At 32.6% G+C, this 25998-nt stretch overlaps 1 protein-coding gene across 1 annotated transcript; it reads right to left on the reverse strand.

Moving 5' to 3' along the window:
* Positions 1–1931: 1931 nt before the first annotated feature.
* LOC124936829 (FKBP12-interacting protein of 37 kDa) lies at positions 1932–10543 on the reverse strand. Its single transcript, XM_047477352.1, has 14 exons — positions 10419–10543; positions 10258–10309; positions 10115–10176; positions 8090–8157; positions 7921–7957; positions 7114–7201; positions 6797–6861; positions 6620–6697; positions 5664–5711; positions 4936–4989; positions 3211–3372; positions 3049–3118; positions 2470–2525; positions 1932–2297 (listed from the first exon to the last, which is right to left on the reverse strand). The coding sequence occupies exons 1-14, from the start codon at positions 10443–10445 to the stop codon at positions 2097–2099; spliced, it is 1068 nt and encodes a 355-aa protein (XP_047333308.1). The 5' UTR covers positions 10446–10543; the 3' UTR covers positions 1932–2096.
* Positions 10544–25998: the final 15455 nt, after the last annotated feature.

A 25998-nucleotide genomic window follows, 5' to 3' on the forward strand; every position in this document is an offset into this window, starting at 1 on the left:
TTAACTATTTTATATATAATATATAGACAAATCTATTTTTAAAAAATAACTCTAATTTAATAAATATTATATATAAACTATAATTACTAAATTATTTGTCTTACGAAGTAAATGATATATTATTTCACATCAATAACATTTTAATTTAATTAATGTGTTTTTAGTGATAAAGATTATGAATTAATTAAAGGATAAGAACTTATATGCAAACTATATATATATAATTATAAATTAAATTCAACAAATAGTTAAAATATTTATATTTTAAATTTGAGACCAAGATACGAATCTCAACTAGTGCGGATTTAGAAAATGTATTATAAAAATTAAAATGAAAATTATATTAATATACGTAGCTGTGAATTTGAAAGATAAAAGAATGGTGGTTCGAATTGAAAGAGGAGGTTAATAATGTCACTTAACGGATGTATATGTGAGTGCGAATAAGTTACGATGGTACATGTGGATGTGAATTTTAGAGATACGAGAATTGTGATTTGAATTGAAAGAGGGTGTTAATAATCTCATCTTTGAAGTAGAATTTAAGTATTTTTTAAAGTTAAGAACTCTTATACATTGTGTTCCTTTTGGTACGGTAAAGTCGATAATGTCTAAGTCGATAATGTCTTCGTGAGCATGATTTTTTTTCTAAACTATCATTTTTTAATATATCAATTTTATGTTTGTTTTATTATTAGTATGATAAATATGTAAGATAATTTGAATAAATCAATTAGAATATTAATCGAAAAAATTGATAAATACATCCAAAATGAGATAAAAATATCTAACTATGTACTTTAAATTTTGACATTCTTAATTTGTAAAAAAAATAATATAACTTTCATGTGTGTGACTATCAATTTCTGTCTATTTACTATAATTTTTTATTTTTGAATTTTACTATTATCTGATTATATTATGTGATTTTATGTTGGTTATAATATCATTTTTGCAAATTAAGTTTAAAAGGTCAATTAAAATAAAGAAAAATGTTATAAATGTATCCAAAATGAGATAAAATATTTGTTTATGTACTATAAACTTTAATATATTTATCTCTTCAACAAAATAATTTAGTTTTATTTTATATATATATATATATTTCTACTATAATCATTTAATTATGTGATTTTTTTTTCTATTTTACCATCATTTTTTTGCCATATAATATTTATCAATTTAAATGAATATTTATTAAACTATTTTTTTTAAATATTTGATCTTAATTAGTAATTTCAAATTGATTGATATCTTTTAAAAATATAATATATAAATGGTTAGGAAGTTTGAATTAATCTAGTTAGAGATAAATCGTCGAGTTTCAATGATAGTAGTGTCTGATACGTATTAATCATAATGTTTATTTTTACGATGTTTTCTGAGAATTATTCAGGAAACAGTAAAGTATGTCGAGGAGTTAATCATTTATCTCGAATATTTAAGAAATTGATAACTTATTGAGTAACATTTTTTTATTTTATTTTTTTTTATTTTTTTTTTAAATATGGGCCTTTTTCAAAGAAAAAATATAATATAAAACATTTTACCATTTTATTAAAATCAGTAAATAGAATTTACCATTTAAAATTGAAATAAATAATTATAACTTAAAAAAATATATAATTTCCCCATATCTATTATTATTCAATTTTTAAATAATAGATGCTAATATATATAAAATTTAGGATCTATTCTCCCCTCCATTGAGATCAAGATTTTTCTGTAGTTCAAGTGGTTAATGATATAATAATAATTTCCCCCATCAATACTGAATGTTATTACTAAAAAGTTCCGCACAAATACTATGATGCCCGATAGATTTTCCAGCAAATATTTAAATCTACATCCAAACCATCAGCTATGAATCTACGGGCATAATAGTTAAAATTTATATATACAAATATTTAAAAGCAAACAAGAAGTTGTAAAAGTACAAAACATTCAATAAAAACAAGTTTTAGTAGCGGAATTGTCAAAATTTATCAGCAAAACAAAGAAACCAGAAGCTCAAATTAGGGGAAAGGAAAGTTAAAATGAATGTGAAAACAGATGAGATGACAATAATGTTTCCCTCTGGAATGGCTTTGAAATTTTCAGTTCTCCTTTTCTAGGGGAACCTCAACTGGTATCTTCGTTTCTTCTTCTTCTTCTTCTTTGTCGTCCTCTTTCTTTTCTAAAGCTACTACTTCAGTCGTAGTCCCCTTCTCTGCTATGCTTCTTTCATTTATTAACTCCAACTTCAATCTGTCTATCTCTGCATTTCTCTCTTCTAGTTTCTCTTGCAATGCAAGAACCTGCAAATGAAATGATCAATTACAGACACCATGGATCCTAAGTTAGGTTTGATCTTATTTTGTTTAACAATTTATCAAGATTTTAATTCATATAGATAAATGAAAAGATGTCACCAATCAAATGAACAATTTTAAAAGTAACAAAATTGTTAATAGGTAAACGAGAGATGACCATTTCATTTGACTTCTCCACATCGCTTGTCAGTCCCTCCATGTGCTTGCAAACTCCTGTCAAGAAACAAATATAAATATTCAACAGCAAATTTAAATATCCAACAAATATATAGAATGAAGGTGAAAAAAATAAAGTAAGCTTATCCAAATATCATTCTTTCCCTAAACATAACATTGGAATAACACCTTAAGAAAATTTATGTAACCAGGGTGTCCTAATCAATCATTTCATCACTAACATATATTTACTTTACTTTTGTATAATATTTCAAATTAGTATATACAAAGGATAGTTATCAAATCCTAACTCCACATAATCCCTTTTTCATTAACAAGGCGTTTTTCAAAAAAGAATTGCAAACAAGCTCCGAGTTTATTATAATAAAGAACATAAGTAGTATGAAATCCATGCACTTTCCAGGTTAACTCATCAAAGCTGAAGTTTAATAAATAGCCCCATCCATTGTTTACCAGTCATCTTTGTAACCAAATTTTGCAAACAAGAAAAGAACAAAGACAAAAAGAGCCCAAAAAAGTTATATATTGCAGTTCAAGATAAGGAGTAGAATATACAAACCTTCAAATTGACTTCTTACTTCTGAATACACAGATTTTTGTAAAGCAAGTTTCACTACAAGCTCATGCATCTGTGAAACCAAAAAATATCATAAATAACTCTCACACCTTTGAGTAGAAAGTAGAGTTTACCAATATTGGGAAAGAAATTCATGAGTTGTACCTTTCCTTCATTAGCTTGGGTTCCAATCTCCTCATTTTCCTCCTGCAGAAGCCTGCATTTGGCCATTAGCATCTTGCCCATCTTGCTTTGAGGGGTAAAATTGACAGCAGCAACATTATCCTGCAACTCTTTGATCTTCTTATCCTTCTCCTCCATTAAATTCTGGTATTGCAAATAAATGGAATTAGAGACAATCTGTGTAAGCAGCAGTGAATAAATATATATAGAGGAAAAAACCTATTTCATATCATAATTTTTCATCCTGATCATGATCCAGAAAAGAAAATTCTATATTTGTTATGTTTTTTAAAAATCACAATCAACTAGAAAATAATTTAGATATAGAAAATAACCTGGATCATGATTTTTATACCAAATGAAACACAAAATTACACTATAATCTAGATTATAATCTAAAAGAATATATTGATAATGACTGAGAAATCACTTTCAATTTCACTTTGGCGATTTTTCAATGGGATAGTAATTGTGACCAAAAATTAAAAAGTTGTTTCTAAAGAGAAATTAGGAGTCTTTCAGTGTAAACTGGAAGCATGCTCACAACAATCAACTAATCTATAAGTGATGACCAAACCTATCATTCTTCACCACCCATCATGTCCCCCATCCATATCAAATATCCACATACTAACAAGACCACTTTAAATTGTGCATGTCCCATTTAATATTGGCATCCATCTTTTCCACACCATTTCAAGCTATATAAATACCATCCTTGTCATTTTTTCCAACCAATTATTACTATTATTATTAATTTTGCTCAGATCCAATTATTTTTCACATGAATTTACCAATTAATCTTGCATTCCCTCTTCTAAACGAACAAGTTCAGGGCTTCTTTTGTGACAAAAGTTAGTTTGCTACTTACCTTGAACTACACAGAGAACAACCTATTCTATTATTATGGAAACAATGATACTTATAACTTTGACAGAAGATTCACTTTGCCAAGAATTGTTCAGTTACTGACACTAGTCTTGTTCAATTAATCAGAATCGTTCCTTACTGATTTTCCATCTTTTTAGCTCTTGATCTTCAACATATAAGCCACCAGCTCAAATAGATGATGACCAATTTGTTTGAAACAAATGGAGCTCTCCCCATGTATACAAGAAGAGTAGCCATCAAGTCTCATCTGAAAACTAAGTAGAAACTTATGATATCGAAATGATTTTCTTGACAACCAATATTGTGTGAGCAATACGAACTCGTCCAAAGTGATGTTCATTGTCTTTCCTTTCATAATTGAAAGCTTTGTCCTATGTGTAATTAAGCCAAATAGACACCCACACATGGTAGCTCATGTGAAAAAGTCTTGAACTTGAGATGTAAGGTGTCATGTTTGATACATAAAAAAGAAGCATAAAATACAACCAACAGCATCACTATAGCAAATTATAATTTGCACCTTTTAAGGGAAGTCCAAAAAGCAGAACGTCTAACAGGAAATACCAATATGTTGAGTTTATTCTATATATGCACTACGTTTTCATACTTCTTGTGAAACGAAGAAACACACAATCTATCGCTAACAACATATTTTCCATACCAACACTGATTATACATTTATTTTTGCACCAAATATCTTGCATCTGTTTTTTAGAGTAAAATATAAAACAAAGCAATCTATATGAGCAAATAACTATCAACCACTAGAAAAAACAAGAAAGAATGACACTAGAAGAAACAGAAGCAGAAACATACCTTTAAACGAGTAAATTCGTCATGGATAGCTGAATCCAGTAACAATTTACGTGCCTATGAAAGCAAAAAAATAATAAGTTTAACAAGATTTAAAACAATGGATAACACATAAGACAAAAAGAAATCATAAAGAAAGTAAAAAGATGTATATGTGATTACAGAGTAACACGCTACAATAAAAGAAAAATAACAGTTAAAGCAATATGTATACTGTGCATGAAACCGCTTATACAAATAGTCTTCAAATTCTACAAGCACAATTCATTTTGATAATGAACATAAGTATTTTGGCATATGATTCATTTTGCATTATAACTTGTTTGAGGTGAAAATGTCCCCTTCGCACACCTCTCCTCAACTAATTCATGATTACAACGTAAAATCAACCAACGAGTGTCAAAAGCTCATTCAGGGGACCAGCTTTTACAAATGCAAACTAACTTAAGTGATAAAATGCAAGATCGGGTCAAATAGAAGTTCATTGGAGCGTATGGAAAATAAACCACAATTAGAAGCATTATAGTATTTTATTAATAAAATGTTTAGCGATTGGATTATAATCCTTTCTAGTCCATATTGTAAATCTCCTTACAGTGGCAAATTGGTAAGTAAAAGAAGCCAGGTCTTGGAATAAAGGGATCAGTTAAATCCTGATGAATGTCATTTCTTAACTTGTTGAAGCATATGCATACCTTACAAGTAAAAGAATAAAACAAATGTACACATACCTGCATGGACGGCGGCCTCAACTGCACTCGTAAATCACGCACAGCATACTGGAAGATCCAATATAATCCAGTGTTAGGAGAAAAAACACTGATATGTAATAAGTCTTTCCTTGATGAACAACTATTATATAACCATTATTGTGTCATTGGTGGACCAGACCAACTCAGATTTCAGCTTCACTGATATAGATGGCATTCAAATTTTATGTTTGTAAGGTATGAAAGACTTGAATTCATGACTTGCAAACATATACATGAGTTCTTACACTTTAATGAGTCTTTGTAGATGGCATTCATATTGACATAAGTTGTTGTATTACATATTATAATCAGCTTCATTGTCTTTTAAATGTGAAGGTGAAGGAGAAAACATTAACTTAACTCAGACCTAGCTGAGATATTGTGCTTACTAATATGGTAAGGGAGGTCATTGTATAAATGGTAAATTTGACCTCAATTTGAAAGACATCACATGGTGTTCTCCCTTAATAAAGTATTATAGAGATTAATCTCTCCTTCCGCAAAAAAAAATATTAATCATGGTGTGTTAGTCATTGAAGAAGAAGATGGAATAAGAAGTATACCAATCAAGAACAGATGAGATAACTTTTGTTAGAGGAGATGGGGTACTTTGATCGGATAGTGGTGGGAAACCAAAATCATGACTTAGTCCAACGTCTTCATCGTGCCCCAGTCTCCTCTCGTCTATTAATTATAAGAGTTTAATGACCGGTTTATCCACGAACTGGATAACCAGTCCAGTTCAATCCTATACTACATATAAGTTATAATAATATCTATTAAATGACATGTGCAAGTCACGTGATATACTATATGTCTGCTTACACGTGACATGGTGTCTTCGAATAATTCCAACTGTGGCTGAACCACTTATAGGTTATTCTTCCCTTCACATACCACAAATAAATAAGGAGATTCAAAGTCCATCTTCTAACCTTTAATTCAGCAATCTCCTGCTCACGCTTTGCAAATGTCACAATAAATGCAGCTTCCTTTTTCTTAGATTTGTCCAGCTGTTCATCATAAAAGCAAAAACAAAATATCTCATAAATTCTTCTCAAACATTCCACTCTGTTAAACAACCTAATGAAGGAAAACACTATGAAACTTACCTGCTCTTTTAATGATTCCTCGGAGGCTTTCAAACTCTGAATATAATTGATGACCAACTTGGGTTCTGAAGTCAATAAAAGAATGATATTAATGGGGTCAGAAATCATGCATTAGGCCTCTTCTCTCTTCTCTCTTCTCTCTTCTCTCTTCTCTCTTCTTGTTTTTTATTTTTATTTTGTTTGAAACATGGAGGTGGACTCGATTAAGTCTGGTCTTGGAAATAAAGATGTGGTAAACAACTATGGAAGGATACATATTGACATAACTAGGAAAAACATTGAAGCAAATTTCATGAGAAATATCCTAGAAGGCTGACCAATTTTTGTTCCAGCAGATACAAAGGATTCATTCTGTAATGAGGAATGCCATTTCTGAATCTCCACTTTTGCTGCCTCAAGTTCTGTCTGAAATTACATAAACACAATTCCTATTAAGTAGTTTGGCATAAAAGTTGGAGGGAAGACTTTTAAGGAACCACTGTAGAGCATATAAGACTGTATATTAATGACTTTGTTAATAGTTCAGCAGGAAACAATTGTGTATAAAATAATAGCTTATGACCATCAAATGAACACAGACTTAAACCAGAATAATCACTGCCACAATATACCAAAAAGAAAATCATAAGACCTGCAACAAGGTGGCCAGGCTTCTCCTATCTATTTCCAAGTGTATAAAGGCCAAACAGTTTTTTGTGTTAGGGTTTCACGTCAGGCTAACTATATTTAGTAATAAAAAGGAACAAAATTTTCAAGGCTCCCCAGAACAGAAAGACATTTAAGTAGAAAGTAAGGGTTTGTTTGATGTAGACTTTTTTTCTAAACAATCCAATTTTTGGAAGAAAAAAAAAAGAATCTTTGTTAGAAGAAGACATGGATTATTTGAGCTTATTTAGGTTAAATGACTAAAATATCGTTTGTATTTAATATTTAATACGTTATAAAAAAAAGTAAGGGTAATTTGGTATTTTGGATGATAATTTGAATGATTCAATTGATGATGTGATTGATAATGAGATTTAATCCAAATAACCCTTCATCAAACAAGCTCCCATAAATAAGTCATTTAAATTTTCTGAAGAAGAAAAATAAAGCTCAATTGAAACTTTTTCATGCTTACTCACTTGGCATGTTTCCAGGCTATCCTTACAGTTTTGGAGACTGCAAAATAAATAACAAGGCAATATTTAGGTTGTTATGTACAGTAGGTAACATGAAAGCAAATATTTAAATTATAGGTAGAACATGTTAAATACATACACAAAGAGACTTATATTGTATAACATAAAGTACCTCTCACGAAGAGATAAAATCATCCCAGTTGCAACACCAGGTGCAGGTGCAGGTTCTTCTAGTTTAACCTATATTAAAGTAAATCAATCAACAGTCTGATGAATTTTGAGATTAAATACACACAAGGAAAAAGAAATACACAAAATTCAAGTCAATTTAAAGCAGTACCAACGAATGCATGTGAACATCAAGTTTTATGATCTGGATTATAAATTTATATATTTGTTGAAGCATATATTGGGAACAGGTTCACCCAAGTAGTTTCTTGAACAAAGAGAATTATCATTCATTACTTTACAGAATATAAGTTTTTCTCTCTCCAATTCCTCATTTCCTCTTATTCTCTGGTTGTAATCATCTAAAGACACTTTAGACATTGGAACAGAAAGGTGATCCAAATTGCCATCTCAAAAAATAGGGAGCTTGACAATAAGGTGTATGTTCCTTTGAGCCTGTAAAGACATGACGAAAAACCAACTATGACTTCTCTTGAAACCAAGGAAGAGTGGGTGAATCATGGTATTCGGGAAGGGAAACGTGTGACGATGAGGACATTGATTTCGACTTTTGGCAGGATCAAGGATGAGGACGAGATCAGACATCAAGATAAAAGAATAAAACTATTGTTAGGAGTGAAAATGAAGAGTGATACATCAAGGATGTATAATGGATAGAAAAATGCACAAAAATCTGTAACAAAGTCAACTATAACGGGCAAAAGGGCACCAAATCAAATCATACTCGTGAAGCATCTGCGAGGAGAGTTGAGTTCAAAACGACTTCAGCCTCTTTGATTTAGGACATTCGTAGCTTTGAGTATTCTTTTGTGATGTTTCATGGATTAAATTATAACAATTGATGTAATGACTTATTTAGTAATGGTTTGGTTTTCCACAATCAATTCAACTTTTGTGTTTTACTATTGATCAGTGAAAAAGAATCTCATATTTTCAGAAGAAAAAAAAACTCTAGTATTATCAACTTTTTCATTACTAGCTATTTGATTCCTTGCATGGTTCCCCTAACATGCTAGAAAATTGTAATGTTTCATTCTTTTGTTCAATCAAGATTAGTATTGAACAGGTTATGCAAGGTTCAATCAAGGACTTCTTCATTATCGGGAACAAGTTACCCCCAATTGAAATGGAGGATGTGTAATTTCCAATAGGTTCAAAGCTATTCAAGTGCCGCTTCTGTAACTTTCGACAATCTTTTTCAAGAAGCTCCAAGGTACTTGTAAGCTTGAGAACCACGCCTTTCATTTTGTTTACTCTCAACTCCTAATTGACAAATCTACTCTAGAAGTTTTGATTTATACATGGTTTGATAAATCTAGCATCAATCCACTTCAGTCACATTTATCAAAAGAAAATGTTCTTTTGCAATCAAATTCATGAGCCTCATTTTAAACTTTTGGACAATTTCTTAAGAAGCTTTAAATAACTTAGAAGCTTCAGAACCAATATGTTTTGTTTTTTATTTTCCAGAATACCTAGTTGATGCTTAAAGTTTCGAAGTTCAGATGATGCCACTTGGCAGCACTTCCTTTTTTCAGTTACATTGATATATTGAAATAAAATGCTTAATTCCACAGTGTGCAGCAAAAATCATTCCTGACGAAAGTGTGAACCTCTAAATAGAAATACATAAAAATAACAATCCTCAGCTTCCCATATAACATTCATAAAGGTAAGAAACAACCAACCAAAATGTTGCTCTCCTGTAAGGTGTATGATATGTTAATGCTGTAACTTGCACAACTATGTATAATGGGCTCAACAGGGTGTAAAGAGAGCAATAACCTTGTTAAAAACTAGACAGAAACACACTTCTGTTCCAGAGTCCAAACTCCAATTTTCAGAATGAAATGTTGTCATAGTATTTCCAATAACCCAATAAGACAAACCTACTGAGGATTTGCATGCTCGGTATGTCACATTTTCAGACAGGTATAGGTCAGATTAAAACCTAAAGCTACACTATATTGGCAAAGAGAACATCTAAGTCAATGAGCTACGAAAATACCTTCTTTGAGCCGAAGATATCATCTTCATCATCCTCCAGGTCTCCAAATCCCCTCTTTTGACCTGTAACCAACGTTTGCAGTTTAAGAACATTTAAGTAACCCAACAACGTTCTCCTTCTAAAATGAGTAAAAATTATAGAACCTGGACGCCTGGAACTTTGGCTTCCTGGGAAATCACCGCCGAAATCGTCATCCTACATTTTTTTGGGAGAGAATTAAAATCAAATGCAACAAAACCAACCTTACCCACATTCCATCACGGTCTGGGAAACCCTAACGCTAAAGCAGATCACAGTTACTTACATCGTCCAGATGAGGATGAGACGCCATTGATGAGAAACCCTCCAATCTTTCTGCTAAACTGTGAAGAGCAAGTCCCAAGATATGTGAAATATTTCGAGTTGGAGAACTACGAACCGAGAAACAAATATAGGGCAGTCCCAAATAAACTAATTATATAATACCCTCTCTTTTTGTTTTACTCTTTCCTTGTTTGTTTTCTAGGTGTTAACTATTATATAAACTATTTTTTATTTTTTTAATATTAATTAGGTATTTCTTATTAAAATTATTGAAATTATATATTAAATATTATATTATTCAATATTATAAAATATTTTTATAAATAAATTAATTCAAATAAAAACTAAAAAATTATATGTATTTAATTAATAATTCAACATTTTTATAAAAAACATTGAGATAGACAAGCCTATATATATCTATATATATATATGTATATATATATATATATTTAAAATTAAAATATTACATAAATAATAATTATTTTTTACAATTAAATAATTTCACATATAATATAATATTTTTATTAATTATTAAATTTTATTATAAATGAATAAATATATTTTAAAATTATATCAATTATGTGTTATATATTAATAATAATTTATATATATAAGTGTAAATTATTTATAAAATTAAAAAATTATTAATAAATAAAAGATAACTAATAAGATAAGATAATAAAATAAATTGTAATTTAATAATATATAAATGTAATATTAAACATTTTAATAAAAAAAATATTTATATTAAAATTATAAATATGTTTATTTTAAATATTTAATAAAAAAAATTAAGTAGAAATTCGATAAAAGAATAAAAAAGAATTGAAGAATAAAAAATCAATAAATAATATATAATTTTTTGAAACTGTGCACGACAAAAATATTTAATTTTTTTGTTGTATAGAAAAACAAAAAATTCACTCACTTTAATAAAATTGAAACTGTGCACGACAAAAATATTTAATTTTTTGTTGTATAGAAAAATAAAAAATTCACTCACTTTAATAAAATTAAAACTGTGCACGACAAAAATATTTAATTTTTTGTTGTATAGAAAAACAAAAAATTCACTCACTTATAAAGTTACTCAATTATATTTTAGATCGACAAAAAGTAAAAAATAAGATAAAATTACTATAAATTTAAAATTTAAAAATCACAAAATTTATTAATAATAAATATTCAACAAAATAAAGTTATATATATGCGCATTTGAAAAGTGCTTAGTGGAAAAAAAATAATTATTATTATTATCTTTATTTTATTTACTTTTTATCTATTACATAACTTAATATTTCTCCCTCTTTTAAAAAAAGATAATGTTATAAAATATTAATTAAACTTTTCTTTGTTGGTTTAAAAGATTTTAGTTAACATTAACTTAATATACTTTTTTTTTTATGTCTTTTGTTTTTTATTTTATATTTAATGTTTATTTCATTACATCTTGTATTGAAAGTGTGCAAATTATGAAAAAAATATTCGTACAATAATATTACTTCATATTAATTAATAATAGTCGTTTCTTTGTGTAGTGGTTAGTATATCATTAAATCTTGATAATTTATACCTGATAAATCATAAAAATGAAAAAATTAATTTAATTATAATATATTTTTATTACTATAATATGAATAAAATTCTATATAGGATGAAAAACTACCTATATTTCATGTTATGTTTCTAAATGAAAAGAATTTTTTAGGTTATTTTGGTTTAAAGTTTTGGTTAGAGCCGTCAATTTGGTTAGGCCCATTGGGTTATCCCGCCCCGTCAAAAAATTTAGACGGGTTAGGTTAAAATATTAACAACCCATCTGGAAGTGGGCCTACATGGGCCAACCCGTTCGGGTCGCGGGCTTAGGCGAGTCGGGCTTTAGTTGGCCCGCGAGTTGGCAAAAAAATATTAATCTGATTTATAGCCTTTTGGCATATGCCGCATAGCTCTAGTTTTTTTCTCTCTCAATCAGCAGTAGTCAATACTCATTACTTCGCCCATCGCCCGCTGTCTACTTATTTGTTCCGCCTTTTTTCTCTTTGTTCTCGCCTTCAAGGGTTCGTGGATTCAAACTTGTTTACAGACTATAACAGTCAATACTCAATAATTCTCTCATTGGTCGTCAACTACTTATTTGTTTCGCCTTTCTTCTCTTCGTTCTTGCCTTCAAGGATTCGTGGATTCAAATTTGATTCCAGTTCTAGAAGCTTCACACTGAAAGTCTGAAACTTAATATTTTGTTAAATAATAGATTCATTTTCGAAATTGTCTCCTCTCAAAATCAAGATATTAATTTGGATGTTGATGAATTTGAAAGTACTAAGAATGATGAAGGGTTATTGAAAATGTATTATGACTATTTGATCATGCTCTTGAACTTTTTTTTAAAAAAATTTGGAAACTTTTACCCTTACTAACCTCTTTTTTTCTTTTTTTCTTCCTCTTCCTTTTTCCCCCCATTTCACACTTTCCTTTCTCTCTTCCCCCGCGACCCACTCTCTCCTCGACGATCACCGACTCCCCCGACTACCCGACGATTGCCAAGTCGGATGCTTCCCACTCGAGCCTGACTACCCGACGATCGTCAAGCCCCCGCGAGCCCGTCTCCCCGACGTTCGCCCATCGCATTCAGGTTAGTTCGACTACTCCTCCCTCTCTTTGCATGTTGAGTATTAAAGGTTTTAGGGTTTTAGGCTTTAGGCTTTAGTGAGTTCTATAGTTTTGGTTTGAAATGCTGTGATATCTGAGAAATGTATAGTTTTTACATATTCTGAATGATTTATGAATATTTTCCGGTGGTACGCAATTGAATTGCGTGGGTCGTGGGGGTGGTGCGTGGGGCTTGGGCGTGGGTGGTGCGTGGAGCATGGGCTTGAGCGTGGGTGGGGCGTGGGCTTGGGCGTGGGTGGGGGCATGGGGCGTGGATTCAAATTGCAATTCAATTGCGTACCACGCAATATGTAAAACTAATTTAATATGCTTATTAATAAGTGGGTATAGCTCAGTTGGGAAAGTGTCAAACTGAAGATCTCAAGGTCAGGTGTTCAATCCACCTTCACCGCAAAAGTTTTTTTTGCAATTTTTCTTGGGACAATACTCTAGAATTGTTTACGCTCACACTTATTTCGATAATATTGTGGCTCATGGTGGTTGGGATGATTGGGACCACATCAGTAACAAGAACAAGTATGCATCTTTAATATACAAATCTTAAAAATTCATGTACTTTTGATGCATACTATATTAATTATTGAATTTTCTATATAGGACTGCCTTTTTCGAGGTGTACAAGTGTTATGGGCCTGGGGTGAAAGCGGTACGTGGAGTGTCTTGGACTATAAATTGACTCATCCATTTCTGGCCAAGAGCTTTGTCAATGAAAGGCACTGGATTGCACCTTTAGATGCTTAATACAACAAATAATTAATTCAATTTCATTATTTATTGTGTAGTCATTTATTTGTTTCATTAATTCTTTCATAGATGTTGAATTAGTATAAATAGAAATGAATGGTGTTTGTGTGACTTATAAAAATTACATTATAATCTTCTCAACAATAATACAAATATTAAATAAAACTGTAATTTTTAATCTTGTTCTAATCATCTAGAGTGTTGTTTTCATAATTCATGAATTTGTTGGATGGATTTTTTATTGTCTTTTTAGGTGTTTTACGGAGTTTTCTTCTTGAATGCAAATTGAGTTAGTTTCGCTGGTTAAGGATATTCTTTTTTATTAGAGTTAGTACAACTCTCGCATTAACTATTTTTATTTAAATTAGAACATTCTTAGTGAGAATCGAATTTAAAGTCATTCAAATAGAAAGTTAAACAAGCCATTTGATAAATTTGATTCTTGGTTTTAGCATTTTTGGGATATTCTTTATTGGCAAAAGAGTTTTAGGGACAAGGTGAAATGTCTCTAGTTTTGAAGTTTTTAACATCAATATTGAGAGGATGAATAATTAGTTTCTAAGTTTCAAACCTATTTCTTCTGTCTATGTTTTGGTTAATGATGAATTTTGTTTATGTTACGCACTTGTTGTTTTCCTTTGGGCAAAAAAACAACTTATTTGTTGCTTTGTGCTCTCAATAATTTCTAAGTAAACAATCTTTATATATATACAAAAAATACAAGATTTATAAGATATAAACGAAAGAATTGAGATTCCTTTTCAAAAATAAGAATGTATGTATAGTATACATGATTTGCACAATCCCATTAGTGGATTCAATTTACAAATTATTGACAGAAAAAGACAACTGAGAAAATAAGAACCTGACTTACTTATAATCCCACCCTTCCATTACACACTGAAGGCTTTTCTCAAGTGCAGCAAATGGTACAACAGATATATTACACAACAACTAGTAATTTGTTCTACTTCATAAAGCTCATTTCCTATATCCTATAAACTATCCTATAAACTATCATCAGCATAGAGTATATATGTCTTAAATTTGTGCTGCAAGTACAACAACAAAGCTCCATAACTGACCCTCAATTGAACATTGTAATGCCTCTTTTTTTTGCCAAAAACCAGAAGACTTTGTACCTGTGCTGTTGTTACCTAGATATGTATAATAAAAGTTGTTATAGTCGATTAATGCCAGCACAAAAACAAGAATATAGATTTAGCAAGGTTCATCATAGATTAAGATTACCTTCTTAGCTCATCTTAGAAACTTAAGTTCACATTGGAGAAGAATAACAAAGACAAAGAGGGAGCTTTATAAGTTTAAAATCACTCATAACCTCAACAGGCAAAAGTGGAATATTAAAAAATATCCTCACTCTCAAAGAACAGTAGAGATAATTAGAATGTTGGGTATTTTTCCCATTTTCAATTCCAATTTTGTAAGTTCTGCTTGGCTGTTTCATAAATTATAAAATAAAAGGCAAAGAACAATGAGTTTTCAGATACCTGCATTTGTTATTCATATGGAAAACTTCTTAAGCAGTGAGTAAGAGCAGCATGGTCGTTCGACTGTGCATCATGCTTTTTCAGAGATGAAAAAATCATAGCAACTTCCGTCTCAAGAACATCACCTTCCTAACAAGGAGGGAAAACAAGAAGATAGTGTTATGTAGGTAAAAAAACAAACATACAAGATTTAAAATGTCCACTTCAAATTTCCAGATAATTGTCATGGAATTTCAGTACTTTATCATAAGTGGTTAAGTTTACTTTGTCTGCCTAAGACCTAAGGCACCATCATCATACTCTCTTATTTCAAACTATTTCTCAGTATTCTTGGAAGGTTAGAAAAACTATCTTATAGGAATTGTAAAATTGCCTAAAATGTTGTAAGTGTTACACGTGCCTGCTTCCAGTAAGGAAATATCTGATTCAAAGTTATAATGTACCTTTTTTCAGAATCTTGATAATGTTCTGCATTAGGAGGAAAATAACAGACTTCAGTAAGTAGAAATCAAATTTAGGCATGACAGTGTCCCTGGTGCCTGTTGCTATATAACGGAAAGCGGGTATTCAAAACTAATTAACCTTAATGTAGCTTCTGATCCAAAAGGTGGTCGGAGATTTCCATAATGCTGGAAAGCTATCTTAGCAATGAGTGAAGTGACCTCAAACCATTGGACTTTCTGTAGTTAACATCTTGAGACTCACAATTTCCAATAGAAAAAAAACTTTTGCGATAAAGGTGGATCGAACACCTGACCTTTAGATACGCTCTCCCAACTGAGCTATCCCCGCTTATTATAAGTTTATTAAATTAGTTTTACATATTGCGTGGTACGAAATTGAACTACAATTGAATCCACGCCCCACCCACGCCCAATCCCACGCTCCATGCCCCACCCACGCCCAAGCCCACGCTCCACGCACCACCCACGCCCAAGCCCACGCCCCATGCCCCACGCACCATGCCCCACGCACCATGCCCCACGCCCCACCCCCACTCCCCACGCCCCACCCCATGACCCACTTAATTGCGTACCCACGAAATTCAATTGCGTACCACCAGAAAATATTGATAAATCATTCAGAATATGCAAAAACTATACATTTCTCAAATCTCATAGTATTTCAAACCAAAACTATATAACTTACTAAAGCCTAAAGCCTAAAACCCTAAAACCCTACTCAAATGCAAAGAGAGGGAAGAGCAGTCGAACTATCCTAAATGCGATGGGCGAATGTCGGGGAGACGGGCTTGCATGGGTTTAGCAATCGTCGGGTAGTCAGGCTCGAGTGGGAAGCATCCGACTTGGCGATCGTTGGGTAGTCGGGGGAGTCGGCAATCATCGAGGGGAGAGTGGGTCGCGGGGGAAGAGATAAAGGAAAGTGTGAAATGGGGGAAAAGGAAAAGAAAGAGGAAGAAAAAAAACAAAAAAAAATGATAGTAAGGATAAAAGTGTCCAAAATTTATAAAAAAAAGGTTAAATATGAAAATTGAATTTTTTTAGGTTAGTTTTGGGAATGACCATCTTTTGAGGGTCATTTGATCAAATTTCCCCTATTCTAGAGCCCGCCGCAGCTATAAGACTCTTTTCTTCCATCAATAACAATGGCAGCTCACAGACTATATTCTTTCATTGATGTCCATCATTACTTTCTATTCTCATTCGTAGATCGATTCATTTTCTTTAACAATGTTGACTTTGACTATTGGATCTTTCTAAGAACAACTATGAAGATATGAAACTCTGGAAAATAGATATTTGCTAAAAAAGAAAAAAGTCTTGAAAATCTTAAGTGTTGTATATTCAACATTTACAAACAATCCTTATATAGGAGTAATTAGCCTAGAACCCTAAATTGCTTATACATACAGGTCCAAGCCCATTAATAATTAAATATACCCTAATGATATAAAAGACAATTTAATAATATAATATATTATATTGTATAATATAATAATATAACAATATAATATATTATTATATACACTAACAACAATAAAGGCCTACAACTTTCAATTTTCTGATAATCAATGCTTAAACTCACAATCTCCCCCATAAGCTTGATTTGGTTCGAGATTCTTCGAGCCAACCAGCTCTCGCATCTCTACAAATTGGACTCTTGCTAGTGCCTTAGTGAGAATGTTTGCACGCTGCTCTCTAGTGCTTGCGAACTCTACAACGATCTGTCGATTCTCAACGCATTCACGAATAAAATGGAACCTAGTGTCGATGTGTTTGTTACGTCCATGAAACACCGGGTTCTTCATTAATGCTATTACGGACTTGTTGTCAACATAGAGGGTTACCGGCCTCGGCTCGCATCCGAGCACCTCGCTCAACAAGTCTCTTAGCCAAAGTCCTTGGCACGACGCTGTAGTAGCTGCCATAAACTCCGCATCACATGAAGACAAAGCAACAGTTCGTTGCTTCTGAGATTGCCACGTGATCAGATTCCCGTTGAGATAAAACACCATCCCTACAGTACTTTTTCTGTCGTCTATGTCACCGGCTAGGTCGCTGTTAGTAAAACCAACGAGTTCTTCAACTTCTCGTCCTCCTCTTAACTGAATCCCATAATTCGTCGTTTCCTTCACGTAACGAAGAATGTGTTTTACTTCTTGTTGGTGTAGAGTGATAGGCTTCTCCATGTATCGACTCATTATGCCAACTGCATAAGAGATATCAGGTCGAGTGTGCGTCAAGTACCTAAGACACTCGATGATACACCTATACTCCTTTAGATCCACTAAGTTTCCTTCCACACCCTTTCCGAGCTGCAACTTTTCTTCCATAAGATACTTGTTCGAGTTACAATCCTCCATTGCAAACTGTTTCAACACCTTCTTCACATAAGCTTCATGATTCACCTCAATGTTATCTTTCTTCTAGTCCACCTCGATACCAAGAATTAACCTGACTGTGTAATGTTTCGTCACCGGTGTAAAGTTCTCCTCAAAATCATTACCTTGCTTCTGCACATAGCCTTTTTCTACCAATCTCGCTTTGTGCTTGAGGATGTTGTCTTTGCTGTCTCTTTTAAAATTGAAAACCCACTTTAACACGATGGTCTTGTGATCGGGTGGTAAGTCGGTGAGCTCCCATGTCTTATTCTTCCTGATAGACTCGAGCTCTTTGTTTATGGCCTCATTCCTCGACTCTTCGACTACCGCCTCTTGATATGTTGTTGGCTCGTCGGTGGTGAGTAACAACAATTCATCAAGATTCATCTCTACTAGTGGTGTCTCCTCATAAACATCTCGTAGGATTCCGAACTCCACGGAATTTTGTACGAGCTTGTTGTTATTGTTGCAATACTCCCACTTCTTCTCTTCCTCGAATATGGCATCTCTTCTCACATAGATTTTACCGCAAGCTGGATTAGGAAACTTGTGCACCTTACTTCCGTCTTCAAACTTCACATTTCCGGTAATTTTCTCGTCGAGCTCATTGAGCTTCTCTCGATGGCCCATCATATGGTTGTTTGCTCCATTGTCAATGTACCACACATCGGTATGATTACACTCATCGCCACTTGCGAGGAGTTTCTCCATTACTTTCTCTTCATTGAACAACACCACATCTGGTTCCTCCTTGGATGGTTCTTGCATGAACTCTTCAAGGTTTGTCTTCTCGTCTCCCTCAGCAAACATTAATACTAGCTCCTCATCATAGAAGCTAGTGAGGTTTGCAACATCGTCTTCAAGCAAAGCTTTCGTCACTACCTCAACAAACATTAATGTTGGCTCCTCATCATAAAATCTAGTGAGATTTGCCTCACCGTCAGACCTATTGTTAGGGCACTTAGACGCGTAATGCCCATACTTTTGACAAGCGTAACACTTCACTGTGCTCTTGTCTTTTCGGGGCTTGGTATCTTCTTGTCGAGGTGAGCTTTCTGCACAACCTTGCCCTTGACCTTGCCCTTGCCCTTTCCTTTTGCCACGACCTCGGTTATCTCCACCGTTGCCGCTACGACTCGATGATCCAGAAGAAAAATCAGCTTCTCCGTTTTTCTTCATTCGTGACATCCATTCATCATGCGTGAGCAATATATGCTCCTCCTCTTGGTCTCTGTATCCGCGAAGTCTCTCCTCGTGGACTTTGAGACGACCGACGATCTCTTCGACGGTCATATTCTTGAGGTCACCAAATTGCTCGATCGCTGTAACGATCTGCATGTATGTTTGTGGTAAGGCTCTAAGGAACTTCTTGACGATAAAGATCTCCTCCACCTTCTCTCCTAACGAGCGGATACCAGTCACAATGGATGTCAATTTCATGGCGAAATCATCCACTGATTCCCCATTCTTCATACGAATCGCCTCAAATTGTGTCTTCAAGGTTTGCATTTTTGCCTCCTTGACTCTCTCCACTCCAACATACATTGTCTTTAGCGTCTCCCACGCTAGCTTGGCGGAATCCTTCTCAGCCACCATGAGAAGGACGTCCTTAGGGAGTGCTTGATAGATGGCGGCGAGAGCCATTCTATCCATCCGTTCGTCGACATCTTCGAGCATCACGGCTTCCCACACTCCTTGTGCTTGTAAGTTTACCCGCATGTTCAATGCCCACAACGAGTAATTACTCTTCGTGAGTAACGGATAGGAGAGCGTCACGTTCCCTTCTCTTCTAATCTTCATTGCCGCCGCATCTCTGGTTGATCTTGTCGACGACATGTTCTTCAATCTAGCTCTGATACCAAATGTTGGCTTTGACTATTGGATCTTTCTAAGAACAACTATGAAGATATGAAACTCTGGAAAATAGATATTTGCTAAAGAAGAAAAAAGTCTTGAAAATCTTAAGTGTTGTATATTCAACCTTTATAAACAATCCTTATATAAGAGTAATTAGCCTAGAACCCTAAATTGCTTATACATACAGGCCCAAGCCCATTAATAATTAAATATACTCTAATGGTATAAAAGTCAATATAATAATATAATATATTATATTGTATAATATAATAATATATCAATATAATATATTATTATATACACTAACAACAATTAAGGCCTACAACTTTCAATTTTCTGACAATCAATGCTTAAACTCACAAACAATAGTCGATTATAATTCTTACTCTTCTTCTTCACGGATCTATCTATTCCCCGTCTATAGATCTACATGCAAAAGATCTAGGAACAATCTACAAGGTAAAATCGTTCGATAACATTGATTTTATCTCGTTTATCGATTTTAACAAGTTAAATCGTGATTTTACTACGATTTTGTTTATAACCGAGTTTCTTTGACTCTTGAATCGTTTTTCCTTAGTTGACTCGCAAACTCAAACGAGTTTACGAGTTGACTCGCGATTTTGACAGCTTTGCGCCCCGCTATGGGTTAACCCGTCTCACCACTTTAATTTTGGCATAATTGAAATTAGAATTATGATTCAATTATATGATTTATTTGTTTAATGACTTAAAATAAAAGTTAAAACTAAAAACTAAAGGTGAGAGAGAATTAAGGTAGAGAGACAAATAAAAAAAAGAGAATTAAGGAAGAGAATATTTTGAATTGATATTATTTTTTAATTTTATTTTGTGCTGACATGAACTTCCACCTAAGGCTGAAGGTATTATGCCGCTCAATAAAGAGCGCCTGTGTCTATCAGTGCTCATATCTTATACATTATTTTTATTGGTTGTTTAGTTGTACAATGCTCATATCTTATACACTATTTTTATTGGTTGTTTAGTTGTAAAATAGTTTGTAACTATAAAATTGTGAGTAAAATTGTAGAACGGTGAACTTTATTTGAAAATATATTTTTGTTTGACCATTAAAAATAGTTGTACATAAAGTGTGGTTTTGTTCGAATAGTTTAAACAATTCACACATTATAAAAAAAACCTACAATATTCACACATTCATTATTTATCATCAATCTTCCATTAATAAAACATAACAATAACTTATATATAAACTTCAAGTCAATATAAAATAAGAAACCTCAAATAAACATAAATGATTTACTAATATTATATTAATCTACAAAATTATTCTTAAACTTATTAAGAATTTTATTGTTTACTTATTCAATAGTTTTACAACTAACCATGTGAGATAGCTTGTAACCTTAAAGTCTAAACTTTTAAACTAATGTAACCATGTCTATGCACTAATTCTCATCTGTATTCATGATTAAAAATAACCTATAAATTGAAATTTCTTCATAATATTATAACATCATTAATTATTTGAGACAAAGAGAAAGTAAAAATAAATAAAAACCGTACTTCTTATCATCTTATATTATGTTTTAATGATTGAATAATTTAGATAAAAATCAAAGTTTTTACAATCTTATATTATGTTTTATTGTTTTAGTAGGTTACTTAAGTCAATTTAATAAAAGAAAATCTGTTAAATAGTTACCATCCTACCTTTAGTCTAGATATATTATCTTTTGGATAGTTTTAAATTTTATCTACACAGAAAACTAAACTTTCCTCTCTTCTCTTACAGGCTCTCTCAATCACCTATTCCTAGCTGCAGGGTTGACCCAGCCCACTCTCCAGGGCAGCCTATTTTATAAAATAAATAGGATTTTAGTTAAATTTATCAGTTTTTTAACATAATAGTCTTTAGTCCAATGGTTTAAGATGAAAATTAAACCGCTTTTTCTACATTGGGATGGGGCAACCCAAATCTTGGGGCCGGCACTACTCATTTTCCTCTCTTTGTCTATTTTAAACCACTTTTATCGTTTTTTCTGTACCTAAAAATATAAAAAAATAACAGTTAGGGACATTCAGAAAGGAGAATTTTTTATTTCCCTTCTCTTATTATATGGCGTCCCGTAGTTGAAGGTGTATTTGGTGTTGCTCGAGCTTCCACTAGTAAAAAATGGGTAATAGCCAGCAAAACTAGAGATTAGTGTAAAAACCAATCACTATTATCATAGTAGTAACGATTGGTTATAAATCCAATCGCAACTACCAAAATAATAGCGATTGGTTTTTACATGAATCGCTGACCGCGTGGCGCCATTTTATTGCGCTTTTTATTTTCTCAATTTCCTATTACTCATTTTATCGATCTAGGGTTTCATTTTTCTTCCTGGGGAGGAGAAATCCTTAGAGAGAGCGCCAATGATTCATCGGAGGAAAAATATCCGATTAGCCAAGGATTTCCGCGAGAGTTCTCATCATCTACATAGCTATAACCGTGATGAATGTCCGCGGTCCAAGCGAGACTCATCTGGACGACCTAGTTGATCGACCGTTGTTAGGCGACGAGCAGACACCCTTATAATCGGAGCTGATCCTTTGGCGGTTGAGAAGCCGTTATTCGAATTGGTGTATGCGGGGCAAACGGATTTTACTTGAAAGCGATGGGGCGATTGTGGGTTATCTGCGTGAAGTAGGGCTGATGATTAAAGTTCTTGAAATATTCCTCAAGTTTTGCTTCGCAAGTTCATTTCAGCCGTATCAAAGTTTATGCGAATTCGAACGATATAGTAGATGCGAAGACGGTTGGAGGAGCTGAAAGCTGTTTGGAAACATCAAACTCAGTGATTTCAATTGAAGATGATAACAAGTTTGACAAATCGTCTACGAATGCATCTACAACTCCCGTTTCCATTGAAACATATCTTAAGAAGGTTAGTTACATTCAGATCAACTAAACTAGCTCAATCAAATAACGTAATTTGTTCCAAATTCGGCTTAGATGAGCTCAATTAGACTTTCGGAGTAAGTGAACAACTGATGAATATTTGAAAAGTTTCTCATGACTTGTTACATACCGCTGAAATATTTATTTGTTAAATGAAAATGATACAAACAACATAATGAACTGGTGAAAAGTTTCTATTTAGGGCAAAATCTTAATTATATCATTTCATCAACGTTATGGATTGGATTCTAGCTTAGTGAAGATTATGTGAAGCTCTGATCTAGAAATGTATCGCATTAATGTAGATACATTTGGCTGTCTGGATGATTAACATACCAACTTTGCTGAGAATTCTTTTGTCTTTAGATGATGATGTGATTTGAATTTTGAACCTTGACCATCTTAATCTTGCATATTCAACTGTATTGATCGCTAATATTTTTTTTTTGTTAAAGGAAGTGGCGATTGGTTAATAAACCAATCGCTATAGGCCTATAGCGATTGGTTATCTACCAATCGTCGTTGCCATTTAAGGCAACCGCGAGCACACTTTTACCGATTGAGAGCGATTGATATATGACCAATCGCTATAGACTTATAGCGATTGGTTTGGAGGTTAATAGCGATTGGAATCGCTATAGGGCCTTTTTTTACTAGTGTTCTCTCTAGGCCTTGGAAGATGACATTTCCTGACGAGCTCATTTGTGGGCACCGAGTCGTTGAGTCGGGATTCTACGCATTGAACTTGATTTTCTAAGCAAGTGATGGCTCTGTTTGAACAATCTAACTCTCGGATTAGAGGAGCTGTCATTTGAATTTATAGAGTAATAAGAATTAATGAGCGATACTCTTCTTTAGAGGATGTCTATAAGAATCCATTAGGAGTCTCGGGAGGAGGGAGCTCGTCAGCTTCCATCAACTGACTGTAGCATCTTGTCGCCTTTGGAGAGAATATGATAGATCTATCTAATCGCCCCACCTTTATTAGACTGTAGGATTCCAATGACTTTAGCCAACGCGGAAGGGAACCTAATAATTCCAAGTTGATATGCTTAGACTTTAACATCATCTCTGACTCTACATTTCATGAGAGATCACATGGGTGTATGTTACTTTTAACAAACTTGTGTATTTTATTATATTTCTACTTATTAGCTAAACTTATTCTTCTTTCTCTCTTAAAAAAAGTCATACTTATTTACAACTACATGTTAGGCAAAATGACAAATTTCTTTTTGAGCCCTTGACTGACTCTCCTTCTCCTCAACATTGCGGCGAAAAAAATGTGGACAAACATATATTCCATCAAAACAACAAATAGCTGACATACTCATGCGTTCCAATTAATCAACTTTGAATAGCTACAAGGAAAGTTGAGAAGATACAACATTAACAACTTAACTTGAGAATTTATAACATTGACAACCTAACTTGAGGGGAGTGCATAAGATATGAAAATGTGGATCAGGATATATATGTTACCATTACTTTAACTGCATATTTGATTAATTGCATTTATTTCCTTGAATGTCCAAGGATTGTATATATAGATACATTTAATGTACAAACCATTCCATTCAAATAATATAAAAAAAAATGTGTTTTCTTATCCCCCTTTACTTTAGTATACATTCTGAAATAATGTGAATGTGATCATATATATGTTATGGAGTATACTTATCAAATGTTTCAATGGTCCACTCCAACCTTCTGAATTTGAATTAGTCAAGTCTGCACCTTTTCTTTGGTTTGATTCCGTCGTTGAAGCAGTTGTCATATTTCAAATAATCAACATCCTAACATAAACACAAGACCTCTCATAGTCAAGAAATTTACAAGTTTTGATAAAAAGAAACACAAAATTCTCTCAACATCACCCAACTTTATGGTTATCTTTTCAAAATCTTGACAAACAAATAACATATTGGTCACATTTCAGTCATATTTCTCTTTGGAATGTGGATCCAGATGGAATCACATTTGGAAATTGAACTTAACTAGTCCTAGAGATAGAAGTGTTTCTAAACAGGCTTATACATTTTTAGAAACTATCCCATGATGCAAAAAGCTTAATATCTTCACAGGTAAATAACCTAAATAAATACATTACGAAAGATTTCAAGAAATGAAATTGCAGAATAATATGAAGTAATGAAACTTGTAATCTATTTAAATTAATATATCACATCCAACATCAGAATAATACCAAGCCTATTGTCATGTACATAATCTGCAAGGACTTTAATTCCTGAAGGGAAGATTTTAGGATTAGTAACCAATTGTCTCAAAAAATCATGAAAAGGGAAACAAAAATAAAGATACAATAAAGTTAGAGATCTGCAAAAGAAAGAGGAATGAATCTACATCATCAACAAAGAAAACATAAGCTAACACGTATAACTTCATCTGAAAATTCCGAGATGAACTTCAACTGCTATTATCAACAAAGAAAACCTAAGATAACACGTATAGCTCCATCTGAAAATTTCGAGATGGACTTTAACTGCCATTATCAATAACAAAGAAAGACCTATCGTCGTTGTTGCGCTTAAAGAAGTAATTATAGGAGTACTCTCTAGAATAAGCAAAAATAAATGTGAAATCTCTACAAATACATAAAGAAATATATGGGGGATTTAGTAGTATGTGCATACACACTCGCTCGGTTACTAATAGACTCTCTCTACATAATCATCGATAAACAATGAAAGAGAAATATGAATCATCAACAACAAAGAAAAAGAAAGAGGAATCTAACATGAATCTAAAATGAGAAAAAAAAAGCTTTGTTAAATTATAATTTATGAAATGATTTTGATAATGAATGGATAAAACTAAGTTTTAATTATATATAAGTTAAATTATATATATATATATATATATATATATATATAATTGTTAATTCATATCAAGTATATTAATAAATATAAAGATAACAGCAAGGTGTTGTAGTACAGTGGTAAGTACTCTTGCCTGTTACACTAGTGACTCAGGTTGAATCTTATCAAGTCCAAATAAAAATTGG

The sequence above is a fragment of the Impatiens glandulifera genome, chromosome 4 (genome assembly GCF_907164915.1).
Source record: "Impatiens glandulifera chromosome 4, dImpGla2.1, whole genome shotgun sequence".
In the NCBI taxonomy this organism is placed as follows: Eukaryota; Viridiplantae; Streptophyta; class Magnoliopsida; order Ericales; family Balsaminaceae; genus Impatiens; species Impatiens glandulifera.